The following is an 18,712-nucleotide window of genomic DNA, read 5'->3' on the forward strand; positions in this document are numbered from 1 at the left end:
CCGGTGAAAGGGTTAACTCCCATTTCACCCGATCTGCAGGGACAGGGGGAGTGGTAGTTTAGCCCAGGGGGGGTGGCTTCACCCCCTCGTGGCTACGATCGCTCTGATTGGCTGTTGAAAGTGAAACTGCCAATCAGAGCGATTTGTAATATTTCACCTATTATAACGGGTGAATTATTACAATCCAGCCATGGCCGATGCTGCAATATCATCGGCCATGGCTGGAAATACTAATGTGCCCCCACCCCCCCGATCTGGCCGGTACACTGCTCCGGCTCCCCTCTGTCCTGTGCTCCGCTCCCCCCCGTGCTCCAATCACCCCCCCTGCATTCCGATCCACCCCCCCGTGCTCCGTTCCACGCCTGCCGCGCTCAGATTCCCCCCCCCCGTGCTCCGATCCCCCCCCCCCCCCCCCCCGTGGTCCCCCCCACCCCATCATACTTACCGATCCTGCCGGGGTCCCGTCCGTCTTCTCCCTGGGCGCCGCCATCTTCCAAAATGGCGGGCGCATGCGCAGTGCGCCCGCCGAATCTGCCAGCCGGCAGATTCGTTCCAAAGTGCATTTTGATCACTGAGAGATTATATCTCAGTGATCAAAATAAAAAAAATAATAAATGACCCCCCCCCCCCTTTGTCACCCCCATAAGGTAGGGACAATAAAAAAAAATAAAGAAATTTTTTTTTCCACTGTTAGAATAGGGTTAGGGGTAGGGCTAGGGTTAGGGCTAGGGCTAGGGTTTCGGTATGTGCACACGTATTCTGGTCCTCTGCAGATTTTTCCGCTGCGGATTTACCGTGTTTTTTTCTGCGCATTTCACTGCGGTTTTACAATTGCGATTTTCTATTTGAGCAGTTGTAAAACCGCTGCGGAATCCGCACAAAGAAGTGACATGCTGCGGAATGTAAACCCCTGCGTTTCCGTGCAGTTTTTCCGCAGCATGTGTACAGCGATTTTTGTTTCCCATAGGTCTACATTGAACTGTAAACTCATGGGAAACTGCTGCGGATCCGCAGTGTTTTCCGCAGCGTGTGCACATACCTTTGGAATTAGGCCATGTGCCCACACTGCGGATTGGCCGCTGCGGATTCGCAGCAGTATTCCATCAAGTTTACAGTACCATGTAAACATATAAAAAACCAAATCCGCTGTGCCCATGGTGCGGAAAATACCGCGCGGAAACGCTGCGTTGTATTTTCCGCAGCATGTCAATTCTTTGTGCGGATTCCGCGGCGTTTTACACCTGTTCCTCAATAGGAATCCGCAGGTGAAATCCGCACAAAAAACACTGGAAATCCGTGGAAAATCCGCAGGTAAAACGCAGTGCCTTTTACCCGCGGATTTTTCAAAAATGGTGCGGAAATATCTCACACGAATCCGCAACGTGGGCACATAGCCTTAGGGTTAGGGTTGGAATTAGGGTTATGGCTACAGTTGGGATTAGGGTTAGGGGTGTGGGGGGGGGGGGGGGTTAGTGTTGGAGGTAGAATTGAGGGGTTACCACTGTTTAGGCACATCAGGGGTCTCCAAACGCAACATGGCGCCACCATTGATTCCAGCCAATCTCGTATTCAAAAAGTCAAATGGTGCTCCCTCACTTCCGAGCCCTGACGTGTGCCCAAACAGTGGTTTACCCCCACATATGGGGTATCAGTGTACTCAGGATAAACTGCGCAACAATTACTGGGGTCCAATTTCTCCTGTTACCCTTGTGAATCTAAAAAAATGCTTGCTAAAACATCATTTTTAAGGAAAGAAAAATGATTTTTTATTTTCACGGCTCTGCGTTGTAAACGTCTGTGAAGCACTTGGGGGTTCAAAGTGCTCACCACATATCTAGATAAGTTCCTTGGGGGGTCTAGTTTCTAAAATGTGGTCACTTGTGGGGGGTTTCTACTGTTTAGGCACACCAGGGGCTCTGCAAACGCAATGTGACGCCCGCAGACCATTCCATCAAAGTCTGCATTTCAAAAGTCACTACTTCCCTTCTGAGCCCCCACGTGTGCCCAAACAGTGGTTTACCCCCACACATGGGGTATCAGCGTACTCAGGAGAAACTGGACAACAACTTATGGGGTCCAATTTCTCCTGTAACCCTTGGGAAAATAAATTGCAGGCTAAAAAATCATTTTTGAGAAAATAATTTTTTTTTTTTAATTTTCATGGCTCTGCGTTATAAACTTCTGTGAAGCACTTGGGGGTTCAAAGTCCTCACCACACATCTAGATTAGTTCCTTTGGGGGTCTAGTTTCCAAAATGGGGTCATTTCTGGGGGGGGGGGGGGGGGATCTCCAATGTTTAGGCACACAGGGGCTCTCCAAACGTGACATGGTGTCCGCTAATGATTGGAGCTAATTTTCCATTTAAAAAGCCAAATGGCGTGCCATCCCTTCCGAGCCCTGCCGTGCGCCCAAACAGTGGTTTACCCCCACATATGGGGTATCAGCGTACTCAGGACAAACTGGACAATATTTGGGGTCCAATTTCTCCTATTATCCTTGGCAAAATAGGAAATTCCAGGCTAAAAAAATCATTTTTGAGGAAAGAAAAATTATTTTTTATTTTCATGGCTCCACGTTATAAACTTCTGTGAAGCACCTGGGGGTTTAAAGTGCTCAATATGCATCTAGATAAGTTCCTTGGGGGGTCTAGTTTCCAAAATGGGGTCACTTGTGGGGGAGCTCCAATGTTTAGGCACACAGGGGCTCTCCAAACGCGACATGTTGTCCGCTAACAATTGGAGCTAATTTTCCATTCAAAAAGTCAAATGGCGCGCCTTCCCTTCCGAGCCCTGCCGAGTGCCCAAACAGTGGTTTACCCCCACATATGAGGTATCGGCGTACTCGGGAGAAATTGCCCAACAAATTTTATGATCCATTTTATCCTACTGCACATGTGAAAATGAGAAAATTGAGGCGAAAAGAATTTTTTTGTGAAAATAAAGTACTTTTTCATTTTTACAGATCAATTTGTGAAGCACCTGAGGGTTTAAAGTGCTCACTAGGCATCTAGTTTCCAAAATGGGGTCACTTGTGGGGGAGCTCCAATTTTTAGGCACACGGGTGCTCTCCAAACGTGACATGGTGTCCGCTAAAGAGTGGAGCCAATTTTTTATTCAAAAAGTCAAATGGCGCTCCTTCCCTTCCAAGCCCTGCCGTGTGCCCAAACAGTGGTTTACCCCCACATATGAGGTATCAGCGTACTCAGGACAAATTGGACAACAACTTTCGTGGTTCAGTTTCTCCTTTTACCATTGGGAAAATAAAAAAATTGTTGCTAAAAGATAATTTTTGTGACTAAAAAGTTAAATGTTCATTTTTTCCTTCCATGTTGCTTCTGCTGCTGTGAAGCACCTGAAGGGTTTATAAACTTCTTGAATGTGGTTTTGAGTACCTTGAGGGGTGCAGTTTTTAGAATGGTGTCACTTTTGGGTATTTTCAGCCATATAGACCCCTCAAACTGACTTCAAATGTGAGGTGGTCCCTAAAAAAAATGGTTTTGTAAATTTCGTTGTAAAAATGACAAATCGCTGGTCAAATTTTAACCCTTATAACTTCCTAACAAAAAAAAATTTTGTTTCCAAAATTGTGCTGATGTAAAGTAAACATGTGGGAAATGTTATTTATTAACTATTTTGTGTCACATATCTCTCTGGTTTAACAGAATAAAAATTCAAAATGTGAAAATTGCGAAATTTTCGCCAAATTTCCGTTTTTATCACAAATAAACGCAGAATTTATTGACCTAAATTTACCACTAACATGAAGCCCAATATGTCACGAAAAAACAATCTCAGAACCGCTAGGATCCGTTGAAGCGTTCCTGAGTTATTACCTCATAAAGGGACACTGGTCAGAATTGCAAAAAACGGCAAGGTCTTTAAGGTCAAAATAGGCTGGGTCATGAAGGTTAATTCCTAGCTCCTCCCGTTCACATAGAATTGTATCAGTAGGAACTAATCGCTCTCAGTAACGTAACATTCAGTCTTCTCTGGATACACATTTTACCCAGAATTGAAAAATTTGAAAGCGAGAGATCAATCCAGGAGGAAAAATAGGGATTTTTGTGTACTCACCGTAAAATCCTTTTCTCCGAGCCATTCATTGGGGGACACAGACCATGGGTGTATGCTGCTGCCACCAGGAGGCTGACACTAAGTAATACAAAGAAAAAGTTAGCTCCTCCCCTGCAGTATACACCCTCCTGCTGGCTCCCAGCTAACCAGTTCGGTGCAAAAGCAGTAGGAGATCAATAACGACATATAAGCGTAAAGCATGTCACATTATATATAAGAGTATAACATATCAAAAGATAAAAACAAAGCATAAGCTAATAACAGGGTGGGAGCTGTGTCCCCCAATGAATGGCTCGGAGAAAAGGATTTTACGGTGAGTACACAAAAATCCCTATTTCTCCTTCGCCTCATTGGGGGACACAGACCATGGGACGTCCCAAAGCAGTCCCTGGGTGGGGACAACATCACTTCAGGCCGTGTAGCCGCTACTTACAAGTGCGCCACCGCGGCCTGCAAAGTCCACCTGCCCAGACTCACATCTGTGGAAGTGAGTGAATTATATTGCTTCAAGAATGCATGCGGCCTGGAGGAATTCGCAAGCCTGCGGTCGTGCTTGCCGACGTCTGGCGCCTAGAGCCCTCAGACAGGGAGATAGGCTGGCATCTAGCGCGAAAGGACTCCTGGATGGAGAAAAGAATCCACCAGGCTAACGTGGCCGAAGAAAAACAGCTAAACCCTTCCTGCGACCGTCAGGAAGCCTACTTACCATCGAAAAACCCGAGTAAAATGTCCAACCTTTGGAAGGACGTCGTCCTCGATACGTACCCACTCGGAGCACTCGCTTCTTCCAGATTATGGAGAACCCATTCCGCTTTGTGGACTAGAGCCGAAGGAGATAAGAGGACGATGCCCCTGCAACAGTGGAGATATAATACCCCTTGGCAACGAGGGAAGGGGATGGCTAGAGGGCAACCTTGCCTTGAAGGTAATAAGGAAAAAAGATAAAGAACAGAGCGTCGAGATCTGAAGACTCATCAGGAGGACAAGAGCGCAGAGAAAGAAGGGGAGAGACCCTCCCTGATAGAAAAGTCTATCCGGATCAGAAAAGGAGTCCACTGTAAGATGCCCAGGACCATTAAGGTCCCACGGATTTAACGGTACGCGGTAGGGAAGAACTACAGGTTGAGGCCTGCAAGAAAGACCATATTTCCAGCTTGAGACAATAAGCCGGAAAAATACTAGTACCGCAAGCGAGAAAAAAACCTGACATGGTCAGTGCGGGTCTCCCGGGATCACTGGGGCCCTACCCGCTTCCGAAAAGGTTTCAGACGTAGTGGAAGAGGGGTTATGGAAATTGGTACCATGGAAGAATAGATCATGCACTGCAATGGTCTTGGATCGCGAGGCCAAACCATGAACTGGAGTACATTGGCGTTCAGTTTGGACGCCATCCGAACTACCTCTGGAGTACTCCAGTGAAGGCAGGTCCGATGGAAGATTTCCGAGTGAAGTTCCCACTCACTTGAGGAAAAACCCGGACGGCTGAATATGTCTGCCGCCCAGTGTTCTACTCCAGGGAATGTACTGTTGAGATCACCGAAGATAGAACTCGGCCCATCAGAGAGTGCGAGGTACCTTAGCCATGGCGCTTGACTGAGGGTACTTGCTAGATGGCTAACTTGGGGCACAGCCGAGGCATTATCCAACTGAAGACCCGCCAGAAGGCAGAGGGCCTGCTGAAGGAATAGCCGTACCGTTCGGATCTACAGAGAGATGATCGGGAGAAGAAAACTGGCAATGGTATCTCCCAATAGCCCTTGGGCCAGGAGAAGGCTCTGGAAGAGAAAGGAGCTCAGAGACTACCCTTTGAGAGCCTGATTGACTTGCAGAAAACGAGCGCAGCGAAGGAAACTGCTTCCGTAGACGTCCTTTCCCTCAGAACCCTCCTAGCGAATTGAAAGAGCCGAGGGAATGAGAGATCGAGTGCGCAAGCTCCCTGTAGAAGTGCCACGACCTAGACCCAAGAGAGAATAACCATCCTTCTTGGGCAGGATCATCCTCAAAGAGGATCTGCTGGGCTGAGAATGAGGAAAAAAAACTTGTCTAAGTTTAGCTGCTAGCCCAATAGAGAGGTAATTGCAAGTGATATGGACGACTCAGCGTAGTCCTAGGAGAGCGGCTACAAAGTCGACCAAATAGGGCAGGACGACCATGCTTCTAAGGTGCAAGAAGAACATGACAACCGTCATGACCCTTGCGACCACTCTGGTGTGGTAGCCAGGCAGAAGGGCCAGGTCGTGAAAATACTGTTCGCGAATGGAAAGGCGAAGAGATTATAGTAGAGAGGAGAAATAGGTATGTGAGGGTAAGAATCCCGAATGACGATGGATGCCAGAAAACAACCACGTTTCTCTGTTGAAGAAGTGGCTGAGCGGAGGAACTCCATCCGAAAAAAGAAAGGGCCCTGTCAAAGGTTGTTAGAAGTTTGGGGTCCAGGAATGGAGATACTTTTCATTCCCTCCATTTTGGAACCAAGATCCCTTAGATCTAGACTGTCCTGGCCAATGCTTCCACTGCTGGTTGAGCCTGAAGAAGAGATACGATCCCTTGCTAGTCTCCCGCTCAGAAGATTTGATTGGCCAGCTATACTGTGGAACGAAGTAGATAAGGTCTGGGACCCGGAGACTTTCATTCTCTCCCTTTGGTCAAGCAACCCATGTGGCGGCTAAGGAAGGGTAGAGCGCTGAACCCGAAACCACAAGACGGAACGAACTAGATTTGCTATCCGACCGTCTGTGGAATCTTAATTGATGATACACCTGCCAGGATACTGGTAGGAATACCGCAAGAAATTCTGCCCGGCGAGTCTGCCAAGTGACAAAATGCGGGACTGTAACCAGCAGGTCTCTGCCATCATCGTGCAGAGAAGAAAATAAGGAAAAACCTCGATCCACCATCTTCTTAACAGGTAAGTGGAGAGGAATCGTCCACTTTCTTGCATCTGATACAAAGGGGGGAAAACCTCCTTGTTGGGACGCCACAAATGTGGACGCCACATCCCCAGAATTGAGGTTTCCGAGTGGACAGGGCAGGTTGTGGCGATAGACCTGGATGCAGAAGAAGATACATGGAGGCGACACTCCGTGTGCTCGTCTGTTGAAGGTGTGGGGGGAAATCGGAGCCCTTTAAGGGACCCGTCGCCCATAAAATTCCGACCAGGTATGGTATCCTACTTAGAGGTCTTCCAGTGCATCACCGTCAAATGTTGATGGAGATTTTCTAGAACCTGTACGTTTTTCTAGAATACTTGCGGCCCCTGCTAGCCGACGGCTCCCATTGTAGGAGAGGGAGCATGTGAGTGCTCCAGAGCTCAGTTAGGGTGACCAGCTTAGGATAGATGATGTGCCCTTAAGACCAGTAAATACTGGTCATGCGCCTTTAAGGCTAGGGGTTACTGGCCATGAGCCTTTAAGACCAGGGAATACTGGTCTTGTGCCTTTTGTAAGATGACATACTGTTCATGTGCCTTTAAAAGCAGGGCATGCTGAAATCCAGGAGATAATGGTCATGTGCCCTTAAAACCAGGGTATGCTGGTCATTTGCGTTTAAGACCAGGGCGTACTGGTCCTGAGCCTTTAAGTCCAGGGTATAATGGTCACGTGCCTTAAAGACCAGGGCATACTGGTCATGTGCCTTGAAAACCATGACGTACTAGTCATGTGCCTTTAAGACCAGGGCATACTGGTTATTGCGTTTAAGACCAGGGGATACTGGTCACGTGCCTTTAAGACCAAGGCATACTGGTCATGGCCTTGAAAAACCAGGACGTACTAGTCATGTGCCTTTAAGACCAGGGCCTACTGGTTATAGCGTTTAAGACCAGGGGATACTGGTCACGTGCCTTTAAGACCAAGGCATACTGGTCATGGCCTTGAAAAACCAGGACGTACTAGTCATGTGCCTTTAAGACCAGGGCCTACTGGTTATAGCGTTTAAGACCAGGAAATACTGGTCACGTGCCTTTAAGACAAGGGCATACTGGTCATGTGCCTTTAAGACCAGGGTATACTGGACACGTGTCTTTAAGACCAGGGGATACTGGTCACGAGTCTATAAGACCAGGGCATGCTGGTCACGTGCCTTTAAGACCAGGAATACTGGTCATGAAAGGAATGTTGGAACAAGTGCCATAAAGACCAGCAAAGCTGGTAATGTGCCTTTAAGAACAAGAATGCTGGTCATGCTCCTTTAAGACCAGGGATGCTGGTCATGTGCCTTTAAGACGAGGGCATACTTGCCATGTGCCTTTAAGACCAGTGCCTACTGGCCCTGTGCCTTTAAGACCAGGGCCTACTGGTTATAGCGTTTAAGACCAGGGGATACTGGTCACGTGCCTTTAAGACCAAGGCATACTGGTCATGGCCTTGAAAAACCAGGACGTACTAGTCATGTGCCTTTAAGACCAGGGCCTACTGGTTATAGCGTTTAAGACCAGGGGATACTGGTCACGTGCCTTTAAGACCAGGGGATACTGGTCATGTGCCTTTAAGACCAGGAAATACTGGTCACGTGCCTTTAAGACAAGGGCATACTGGTCATGTGCCTTTAAGACCAGGGTATACTGGACACGTGTCTTTAAGACCAGGGGATACTGGTCACGAGTCTATAAGACCAGGGCATGCTGGTCACGTGCCTTTAAGACCAGGAATACTGGTCATGAAAGGAATGTTGGAACAAGTGCCATAAAGACCAGCAAAGCTGGTAATGTGCCTTTAAGAACAAGAATGCTGGTCATGCTCCTTTAAGACCAGGGATGCTGGTCATGTGCCTTTAAGACGAGGGCATACTTGCCATGTGCCTTTAAGACCAGTGCCTACTGGCCCTGTGCCTTTAAGACCAGGGCATACTGGCCTGATTAAGTACTAAGGAAAAGGAGACCGGCTTCTGGCAGAGCAGAGAATGCTGGGGATGTGACCCTTTTAAAACTAGGGGACCCTTAAGACCAGGGAATGCTGGTCCTGGGTTTAATAAAAAGGCATGGAAAGCTGGGGATGCACCTATGGGCCCAGCGACTACCGGGCAGAGTATTAAATACCAGGGAATGAGTCACCAGGGAATGAGTCACCAGGGAATGAGTCATGAGAGCTTCATTGCTGGGAACTCACAGCTCTCTGTTTGCAAGCCTGCACACCTTACCACTGTACTATACACTCTGTAGTTGCAGGAGCACCAGAGATTGCAGGCCTTAAGTATATAAAAAACAGGGAAAGCTAGTCCCTTAATGCTGCCGGGATGCGTGCCGGGGGGGGAGATATTGGGGCGATGCACCTTACTCAGGTTCTGAGTCCCCCGTCTGGTATAGCGCTGACTTCAGCGCTGAAAAACCGCCGGCCGCAGCCCCCTCCAGAAGAAATAGTGACCGCACTGGAGGAGGAAGAAGATGGCCGCCGAGATCTCGTCTGGATCGAGAAGCGCCTGAATAGGGGGGCGGAGCCGCTAGAAGGGAGCAAGCGGTGGGCGGGGCTTCCCGGGATGCGGCCTAAACAGGGCCGAAGCCGGGGACTAAATTTATGGCTTCGGCCGGCGCGCACCCGCAGACTGAGGGGAAAAGTGCCGCGAAGCTCTGTGGGGACCCAGTCGCTATGGAGCCCTCCTCTGACCGCCGGAAAAGCCAAATCTCACGGAGCACTTACCCCAATATGGAGGGGGTGGCAGATGCTGCAGGTAGGAGCTGTGCCCGGGTAGATAGGACGGTGCAGGGTTGGGGAGCCTCCATCCACCATCCCTGCAGAAGAGGGGTGGAGAGGAACCGTCTGCCTCCTTCCATCATCCGCTCTTTCAGTGGTGATGCAGTGGGGGCTGCTCGGACGCCACGCTGGAAGGTGCCTCTGTACAGCCGAGGGTAAAACCTGGTGGACAGGGCTGAATGTCCGGCAATAGGCCTGGCTGCAGAAGAGGATACTGAAGGTGAAACTCCAGTGCTCGTCTGATAAGGGAGGGGGGAGATCGGTGCCCTTGAAGGGGCCCGTCGCCCCTAAAATCAGCTCAGGCAGTGGCTTCCCACGTCGCAGGAGAGGATACGGAGAGGTGAAACTCCCGTGCTCGCCTGTTGTTGGTTTGAGGAGATCGGAACATGAAAGAATCCGTCGCCCCATTCGACCGTAGTAAAAAGTAAAAAACGGTAAAAAAGAGTTCTTTGGGTCTGAATAGCAGACCCGTCCGTGTGCCTCCTACGGACACTAAGCAAGAACTGGTTAGCTGGGAGCCAGAAGGAGGGTGTATACTGCAGGGGAGGAGCTAACTTTTTCTTTGTATTACTTAGTGTCAGCCTCCTGGTGGCAGCAGCATACACCCATGGTCTGTGTCCCCCAATGAGGCGAAGGAGAAAGGAGCAGATTTCTGAATATATATATATATATATATATATATATATATATATATATATATATATATATATATATATATATATATATATATATATATATATATATATATATATATATATATATACACATATATATATATATATATATATATATATATATATATATATATATATATATATATATATATATACACATACATATATATACATATATATATATACACATACACATACATATACACATACATATACACATACATATATACATACATATATACATACATATATATATATATATATATATATATAACAAAGCCTCTTATTGTCATGTGTATTACTTAGTTATGAAATAATTAAAACGATTGTTACACTTTAACCCCTTTATGACCTAGGACGTATAGGTACGTCATAGGTTGACTCGCCCTCTTTGATGCGGGCTCTGGCATTAAACCAGCATCTCCTCAGGCACATAACAGCTGATTTTATTAGCTGACATGTGCCCCTAAGAGCCACGGGTGGAATCGCGATCCACCCGCAGCTTTTAAACATGTTAAAAGCCGCTGTCAATCTCAGATCTAAAATACACAATAGAAAGCCGTAATACCCTGAGCTGTTGGACCAAACTGGAGATAATGGGGAGGTGAGGGGAACACCCGGACTGTCCACCATTATCTCCAGTTTGGTCCAAGTGCTCAATGTATTATGGCTCTTTATTGTGCATTTCACATGACATTTATGGTCGTCAGTGGGGCTGATTCTAAGCCTCCATGTGTATTTTTAGGTCTGGATTTGCTTAGGGATGCTGCAGGCTCCTATTCAGCTTAACTACCTCTTATACCTTGGCCATACTTTTATCCCACACTTGATATTAGTGCCCTTGTCCCTGTACGGTTATTCTCATTATAAGATTCTATTGATGTATTTGTTCTGATATTTGCATTTATTATTTTTCATCACTCTGTTCAGGACTGCTACTTCATCACAGGGCTCCAGTGTTTTTTTTTTTTTATATTTATTTTTATTACTACATCTGTTGCATAGTGCTGGGGTTCCCCCTACAGGGTATTTGGTCTAGGATTGGTTATTTATATATATTTAGTTTTATACATTGATCTCTTGGTCTTGCCAACTATTCACATGGGAGTGGCTGTTTATTGTTTATGTATGTAACATGGAAAGAAAAAAAAAAAATCTCTTTTGGGCTTTGTAATAAGAGTACATTGCCCTATATACTGTTTTTGATGGTGGCGTTCTAATCATTTGTGTCCTCATCACATACCTATAAGCATCTGTCTAATATTTAGTTTTTAACCCCTTCCCGACCCATGACGCCACGTAGGCGTCATGAAAGTCGGTGCCAATCCGACCCATGACGCCTATGTGGCGTCATGGAAAGATCGCGTCCCTGCAGATCGGGTGAAAGGGTTAACTCCCAATTCACCCGATCTGCAGGGACAGGGGGAGTGGTAGTTTAGCCCAGGGGGGGTGGCTTCACCCCCTCGTGGCTACGATCGCTCTGATTGGCTGTTGAAAGTGAAACTGCCAATCAGAGCGATTTGTAATATTTCACCTATTATAACGGGTGAAATATTACAATCCAGCTATGGCCGATGCTGAAATATCATCGGCCATGGCTGGAAATACTAGTGTGCACCCACCCCACCGATCGCCCCCCCAGCCCTCCGATCTGGCCGGTACACTGCTCCGGCTCCCCTCCGTCCAGTGCTCCGCTCCCCCCGTGCTCTTGTCCGCTCCCCCCGTGCTCCAATCACCCCCCCGTGCTCCAATCACCCCCCCTGCACTCCGATCCACCCCCCCCCCCCCCCCCGGTGCTCCGTTCCACCCCCCCGTGCTCCATTCCACGCCCCCCGTGCTCCGTTCCACCCCTCCCGCACTCCGATTCCCCCCCCCCCCCCGTGCTCCGATCCCCCCCCCCCGTGGTCCCCCCCCACCCCATGATACTTACCGATCCAGCCGGGGTCCCGTCCGTCTTCTCCCTGGGCGCCGCCATCTTCCAAAATGGCGGGCGCATGCGCAGTGCGCCCGCCGAATCTGCCGGCCGGCAGATTCGTTCCAAAGTGCATTTTGATCACAGATATAATCTCAGTGATCAAAATAAAAAAAATAATAAATGACCCCCCCCCTTTGTCACCCCCATAGGTAGGGACAATAAAAAAAATAAAGAAATTATTTTTTTTCCACTAATGTTAGAATAGGGTTAGGGTTAGGGTTAGGGGTAGGGTTAGGGGTAGGGTTAGGGTTTCGGTATGTGCACACGTATTCTGGTCCTCTGCGGATTTTTCCGCTGCGGATTTGATAAATCCGCAGTGCTAAACCGCTGCGGATTTATGGCGGATTTACCGCGGTTTTTCTGCGCATTTCACTGCGGTTTTACAACTGCGATTTTCTATTTGAGCAGTTGTAAAACCGCTGCGGAATCCACACAAAGAAGTGACATGCTGCGGAATGTAAACCGCTGCGTTTCCGTGCAGTTTTTCCGCAGCATGGGCACAGCGATTTTTGTTTCCCGTAGGTCTACATTGAACTGTAAACTCATGGGAAACTGCTGCGGATCCGCAGCGTTTTCCGCAGCGTGTGCACATACCTTTAGAATTAGGCTATGTGCACACGGTGCGGATTTGGCTGCGGATCCGCAGCAGTGTTCAATCAGGTTTACAGTACCATGTAAACATATGAAAAACCAAATCCGCTGTGCCCATGGTGCGGAAAATACCGCGCGGAAACGCTGCGTTGTATTTTCCGCAGCATGTCAATTCTTTGTGCGGATTCCGCAGCGAATTACACCTGTTCCTCAATAGGAATCCGCAGGTGAAATCCGCACAAAAAACACTGGAAATCCGCAGGTAAAACGCAGTGCCTTTTACCCGCGGATTTTTCAAAAATGGTGCGAAAATATCTCACACGAATCCGCAACGTGGGCACATAGCCTTAGGGTTAGGGTTGGAATTAGGGTTGTGGTTATGGTTAGGGGTGTGTTGGGGTTAGGGTTGTGGTTAGGGGTGTGTTGCGGTTAGGGTTGTGTTTAGGGTTATGGCTACAGTTGGGATTAGGGTTGTGTTGGGGTTAGTGTTGAAGTTAGAATAAAGGGGTTTCCACTGTTTAGGCACATCAGGGGTCTCCAAACGCAACATGGCGCCACCATTGATTCCAGCCAATCTCGTATTCAAAAAGTCAAATGGTGCTCCCTCACTTCCGAGCCCTGACGTGTGCCCAAACAGTGGTTTACCCCCACATATGGGGTACCAGCATACTCAGGACAAACTGCGCAACAATTACTGGGGTCCAATTTCTCCTGTTACCCTTGTGAATCAAAAATAGGGATTTTTGTGTGTACTCACCGTAAAATCCTTTTCTCCGAGCCACTCATTGGGGGACACAGGACCATGGGTTATGCTGCTGTCACTAGGAGGCTGACACTAAGCTGAGACAAAAAAGGGTTAGCTCCTCCCCTGCAGTATACACCCTCATGCTGGCATCCAGAGACCCAGTTAAGTGCAAAAGCAGTAGGATAATGAGAACAATATATCAAAAAACATTGGAACATAACATGTCAAACAACAGTCAAAGACTAAAAAAGATAACTAGCCGTAAGGCTACCAGGGTGGGTGCTGTGTCCCCCAATGAGTGGCTCGGAGAAAAGGATTTTACGGTGAGTACACACAAAAATCCCTATTTCTCCTTCGCCTCATTGGGGGACACAGGACCATGGGACGTCCCAAAGCAGTCCCTGGGAGGGAAACAATACAACCATAATAACTCCATGTACCGTCTGACTACAGGTGCGCAACGGCCGCTTGCAGGATACGCCTGCCAAGGGCCGCGTCCGCAGAGGATTGGATGTGAACATTGTAATGCTTTGTGAACGTATGTAGGCTGGACCACGTCGCGGCCTTGCAAACCTGCTCCGCTGATGCCTGGTGCCGGATGGCCCAGGAAGCACCCATCGACCGAGTGGAGTGAGCTCTAATCCCCGCCGGGATAGGACTGCCCCTGACCCGATAGGATTCCTGGATAGCAGATCGGATCCATCTGGCTATCGTGGATTTAGACGCAGCCAAACCCTTTCTGTGACCCTCCGGGAGCACGAAAAGGGCGTCCGATTTTCTGAAGTGCGCCGTTCTGGAGATGTACCTCCTGAGGGCCCGTACCACGTCCAGAGTATGGAGAGCTTTCTCGACCCTATGTTTGGGCTGCGGACAAAAGGAGGGAAGAATGATGTCCTCGTTAAGGTGGAAAGCTGAGACCACCTTCGGAAGAAACGCGGGAGAAGGACGTAGGACTACCTTGTCCTGATGAAAGGCAAGGAAAGGTGCCCGGCAGGATAGAGCGGCGAGCTCTGAAACCCTTCTGATGGACGTCACCGCTACCAGGAAGGCAACCTTCCAAGAGAGAACAGAGAGCGGAACGTCTTGAAGGGGTTCGAACGGCGGTTCCTGGAGAACCCCCAAGACCAAGTTGAGATCCCAGGTCTCCAACGGCATCCTGTAGGGAGGAACAACATGGGAGACTCCCTGAATGAAAGTCTTGACCTGAAGGTTGGTGGCGATCCTACGCTGGAACAGCACGGATAAGGCAGAGATCTGACCTTTAAGAGAGCTCAGGGCCAAACCGGAATCCAGACCGGACTGAAGGAAATTCAGGATACAAGGGATGGAGAACCTGAGCGGAGGGTGCCCTCGGAGCCTGCACCAGGAGAAGAAGGTCTTCCAGACGCGGTGGTAGATAGAGGCAGAAGACGCCTTGCGAGCACTTAGCATGGTGGGGATGACCTGCTGAGAGAAACCAGCACGAGCTAGAATCCAGGTTTCAACAGCCACGCCGTTAAACGTAGGGCCCCTGAGCTCTGATGGTAGATCGGTCCTTGGCGAAGTAGGTCTGGGCGGTCTGGCAACCGCAAGGGGACGTCGGCTACGAGCTGGACGAGTTCCGCGTACCACGCGCGACGAGGCCAGTCTGGGGCGACCAGAATGACCGGAACTCCCTCCGTCCTGATCTTTCGGATGACCTTCGGCAGTAAGGGAAGAGGAGGAAACACATATGGGAGCTGAAAATGATGCCACGGAGAAATCAGCGCGTCCACTCCTATGGCCTGGGGATCCCGAGATCGAGCAATGAAGTTGTGGACTTTGGCGTTCCATCTGGACGCCATCAGATCCACGTCCGGGGTCCCCCAGCGAAGACAGATCTGGTGAAAAACTTCTGGGTGAAGTTCCCACTCCCCCGAGGCAAGGCCCTGGCGGCTCAGGAAGTCCGCCGCCCAGTTCTCGACTCCCGGAATGTGCACCGCCGAGATGGAGTGGTTGGTCTCGGCCCAACGAAGGATGAGGGAGACTTCCCTCATTGCCGCCCTGCTGCGGGTACCCCCCTGGTGGTTGATGTAAGCCACCGCCGTGACGTTGTCCGATTGGACTCGTACTGGGTGACCCGCGAGCAGAGCGTGGAAGTGAATCAGAGCAAGTCTGATAGCACGAATCTCCAGAATGTTGATGGGGAGACTGGATTCCCGAACAGTCCAACGGCCCTGGGCCGAGTGGTGAAGAAACACCGCCCCCCAGCCCAGAAGACTGGCGTCGGTGGTTACCACTAACCAGCGGATCGGGAGGAAGGACTTCCCCTGGCGAAGAGACGGTCCCAGGGTCCACCAAATGAGAGAATGTCTGACCTGTGGGGACAGAGGGCAAGGGAGGTCGAGAGAAAAGAGACTCCTGTCCCAGTTGTCCAGCAGAGCCTGTTGCAAAGGGCGGAGATGGAGTTGAGCGAAGGGAACAGCTTCGATTGCCGCAACCATCTTTCCCAGGATCTTCATGGCGAACCGAGTGGTTCGCGGGCAAGAATGGCAGAGTGTACGGGCTCCCTGTTGGAGCGCTTGGACCTTGGACCGAGGAAGCAAAACCAGCCCCCCTTGAAGTGTCCAGGATCATTCCCAGAAAGGAGATCCGACGGGAAGGAACGGGAGATGACTTGTCTAAGTTGATCAGCCAGCCCAGGCGCGAAAGCGAATCCAGGGTAATGTGGACGCTTGACTCGCAGGCCTGAAAAGACGGGCCTTTTATGAGGAGATCGTCTAAGTAAGGTAATACGACGACTCCTCGAGAGTGAAGAATGGCCATGACAGCCGCCATGACCTTGGTGAACACCCTGGGCGCCGTGGCGAGACCGAAGGGTAAGGCCGTGAACTGGAAGTGGTCTTCTCGAATGGCAAAGCGGAGGAACCTCTGATGAGGCGGGAAAATCGGGATGTGAAGATAGGCATCCTTGATGTCTATCGAGGCTAAAAATTCCCCTCTTTCCATGGAGGAGATGACCGATCTGAGCGATTCCATCCTGAAGTGCCGGACTCTCACGCACCTGTTCAGGAGCTTCAGATCCAAAATGGGACGAACTGTCCCGTCCTTCTTTGGCACGACGAAGAGGTTTGAGTAGAAGCCTCTGAACCGCTCGTGTTCCGGGACCGGCACGATGACCCCGCTCTGGCGGAGGGAGTGGATGGCGCAAAGAAGGGCGCGAGACTGAGCTCCCGAACTGGGAAGACGAGAGGGGAAGAACCGAGTTGGAGGGGGAGAGGAGAACTCTATCTTGTAGCCAGATGATACCAGATCTCTGACCCATTCGTCGTGAACGACGGAGAGCCAGGCTTGCTGAAAAAGGAGTAGACGACCGCCTACTCTTCTGGTATCGACTGGCGCCGTTCCCGAGTCATTGAGAAGGGAATCTGGGGGGTCTCGAACCTCTGGTTCGGGGCTGCCTCGGTTTCCCGCGCCAGGAGGGATTAGGTCTGAAGGATGGACGAGCGTCTCTGTCTGCGCGGGCGGAGCGGTCCGATCTGGGAAGGCCAGAGGGATTGGACCAGGCAGAGTTGGTACGAAAAGGCCGAAAACGAAAATAAGGCTGGCGCTGGAAAGCCGCCTTGGGCCTCTGTTGGGGAAGAAACTTGCTCTTTCCCCCTGTGGCGTCGGAAATAAGCTGGTCAAGCTTTTCGCCGAAAAGACGCCCGCTTTGAAAAGGGAGAGAAATCAGGGATTTTTTAGAGGAAGAATCTGCACGCCAATCTCTGAGCCAAAGGGCCCGTCTAATAGCGATGGTGTTGGTAGCAGCGCAATTTGCCGCGTCGAGAGATGCGAACATAACATAATCACTGGCCATGGCTAGCTGCTTAGCCAGGTCCGCATTCTCAGAGGGGAGATCCTGCTCATTAATGGATTTCGCTAGGTCATCCGCCCAGGAAACCATAGCCTTGGACACCCAAGCCGCGGCGAAGGAGGGAGACAGGGACGAGCCAGAGGCTTCGTACACAGAGCGAGCTAGAGAGTCTATCTGGCGTTCGGTGGGGCTCTTAATTGAAGCGCCCTCCGGGACTGAGAGAAGAGTCTTAGAAGCCAGGCGCGAGACCGGCGGATCTACCGTAGGGGGATCCGTCCAGTCTTTCACGAGATCAGCTGAGAAGGGATACTTGGAAACCAAGTCCTTCTTTCCCGTGAAGCGCTTGTCTGGGCGCTCCCTGTGACGCCTGACAATATCCAGGAAGGCTGGATGAGAGGCAAAAGATTTGTGAGAACGCTTGGTTCTGGAAAAGGAGACCGCATGTTCCGGAGCGGAATTAGAATAGTCATCCACCTTTAGTGCGTGATTGACTGCTACGATGAGGGAGTCAACCGTGGCTCTGAACTCCGGAGCCTCCGGATCCAAAGAAATTTCAGACTCATGTTCAGAGTCCTGAACGCTGCGAGCCCCCAAAGAGGGTGAGCGAGAGGTGGAGCTGCCAGAGTCTGAGTGGCGAGGAGAACGCTCCGGAGAGGTAGTACGGGTCCGTTTTCTGGACGACCGTGCCTCTTTAAGAGGAGAGCGGCCCCTGCTGGCCGACGATTCCCCTGCTATGGAGGGATCTCTTAGCACCTGTAGCGGATTGCCTCGTTCCCCGGGAGGATTTTGAATGGATTTGATGGCGTTAGCTAAAAAATCCACGGACTGAGAAAGAGAGGCGACCCACGGGGGGGGGGCTAGGTACGCCAGGGTCGGCGGCGGTGGAGGGCTCCTGGGCACATGGGGCATCGCAGGCAGAGCAGAGGGGAGAGCTTTGAGGCCTGGGAAGTGGGGCCTGGCAGGTGGTACACGCAGAAAAAAAGGTTGTATGTACCTTAGAGGATTTTTTAGACCTTGACTGCGACATGATGCTAATGCAGAAAAAATTTACGGGGTCTATATAGGGTAACCAGTGTCTGAGAGGGCGCTGCAGAGGGGAGCTAACGATGTCTCCTTACCCCGGTCCTGTGTCTCGCTATCCAGGAGAGACGAA

General features: G+C 50.0%; 2 protein-coding genes across 3 annotated transcripts in view; both read right to left on the bottom strand.

The window, feature by feature from the left end:
* FNTA (farnesyltransferase, CAAX box, subunit alpha) overlaps window positions 1–18,712 on the bottom strand; it is a 51,558-nt gene that overhangs the window by 10,480 nt on the left and 22,366 nt on the right. The gene's annotated exons all lie outside the window — the stretch shown is intronic.
* Window positions 14,650–17,431, bottom strand: LOC138651972 (collagen alpha-1(I) chain-like). Its single transcript, XM_069742637.1, has 2 exons — window positions 15,005–17,431; window positions 14,650–14,901 (listed from the first exon to the last, which is right to left on the bottom strand). Exons 1-2 carry the CDS (start codon window positions 16,740–16,742, stop codon window positions 14,783–14,785), a joined length of 1,857 nt encoding a protein of 618 aa, XP_069598738.1. The 5' UTR covers window positions 16,743–17,431; the 3' UTR covers window positions 14,650–14,782.

The sequence above is a fragment of the Ranitomeya imitator genome, chromosome 1 (assembly GCF_032444005.1).
Source record: "Ranitomeya imitator isolate aRanImi1 chromosome 1, aRanImi1.pri, whole genome shotgun sequence".
NCBI lineage: Eukaryota > Metazoa > Chordata > Amphibia > Anura > Dendrobatidae > Ranitomeya > Ranitomeya imitator.

Coding starts and splice junctions, on each gene's coding strand:
- LOC138651972 (XM_069742637.1), bottom strand. CDS start 16,742: ATGGAATCGCTCAGATCGGTCATCTCCTCCATGGAAAGAGGGGAATTT. Junction 14,902..15,004: donor GGCCCTGAGCTCTCTTAAAG/GTCAGATCTCTG, acceptor TCCTCCCTACAG/GATGCCGTTGGAGACCTGGG.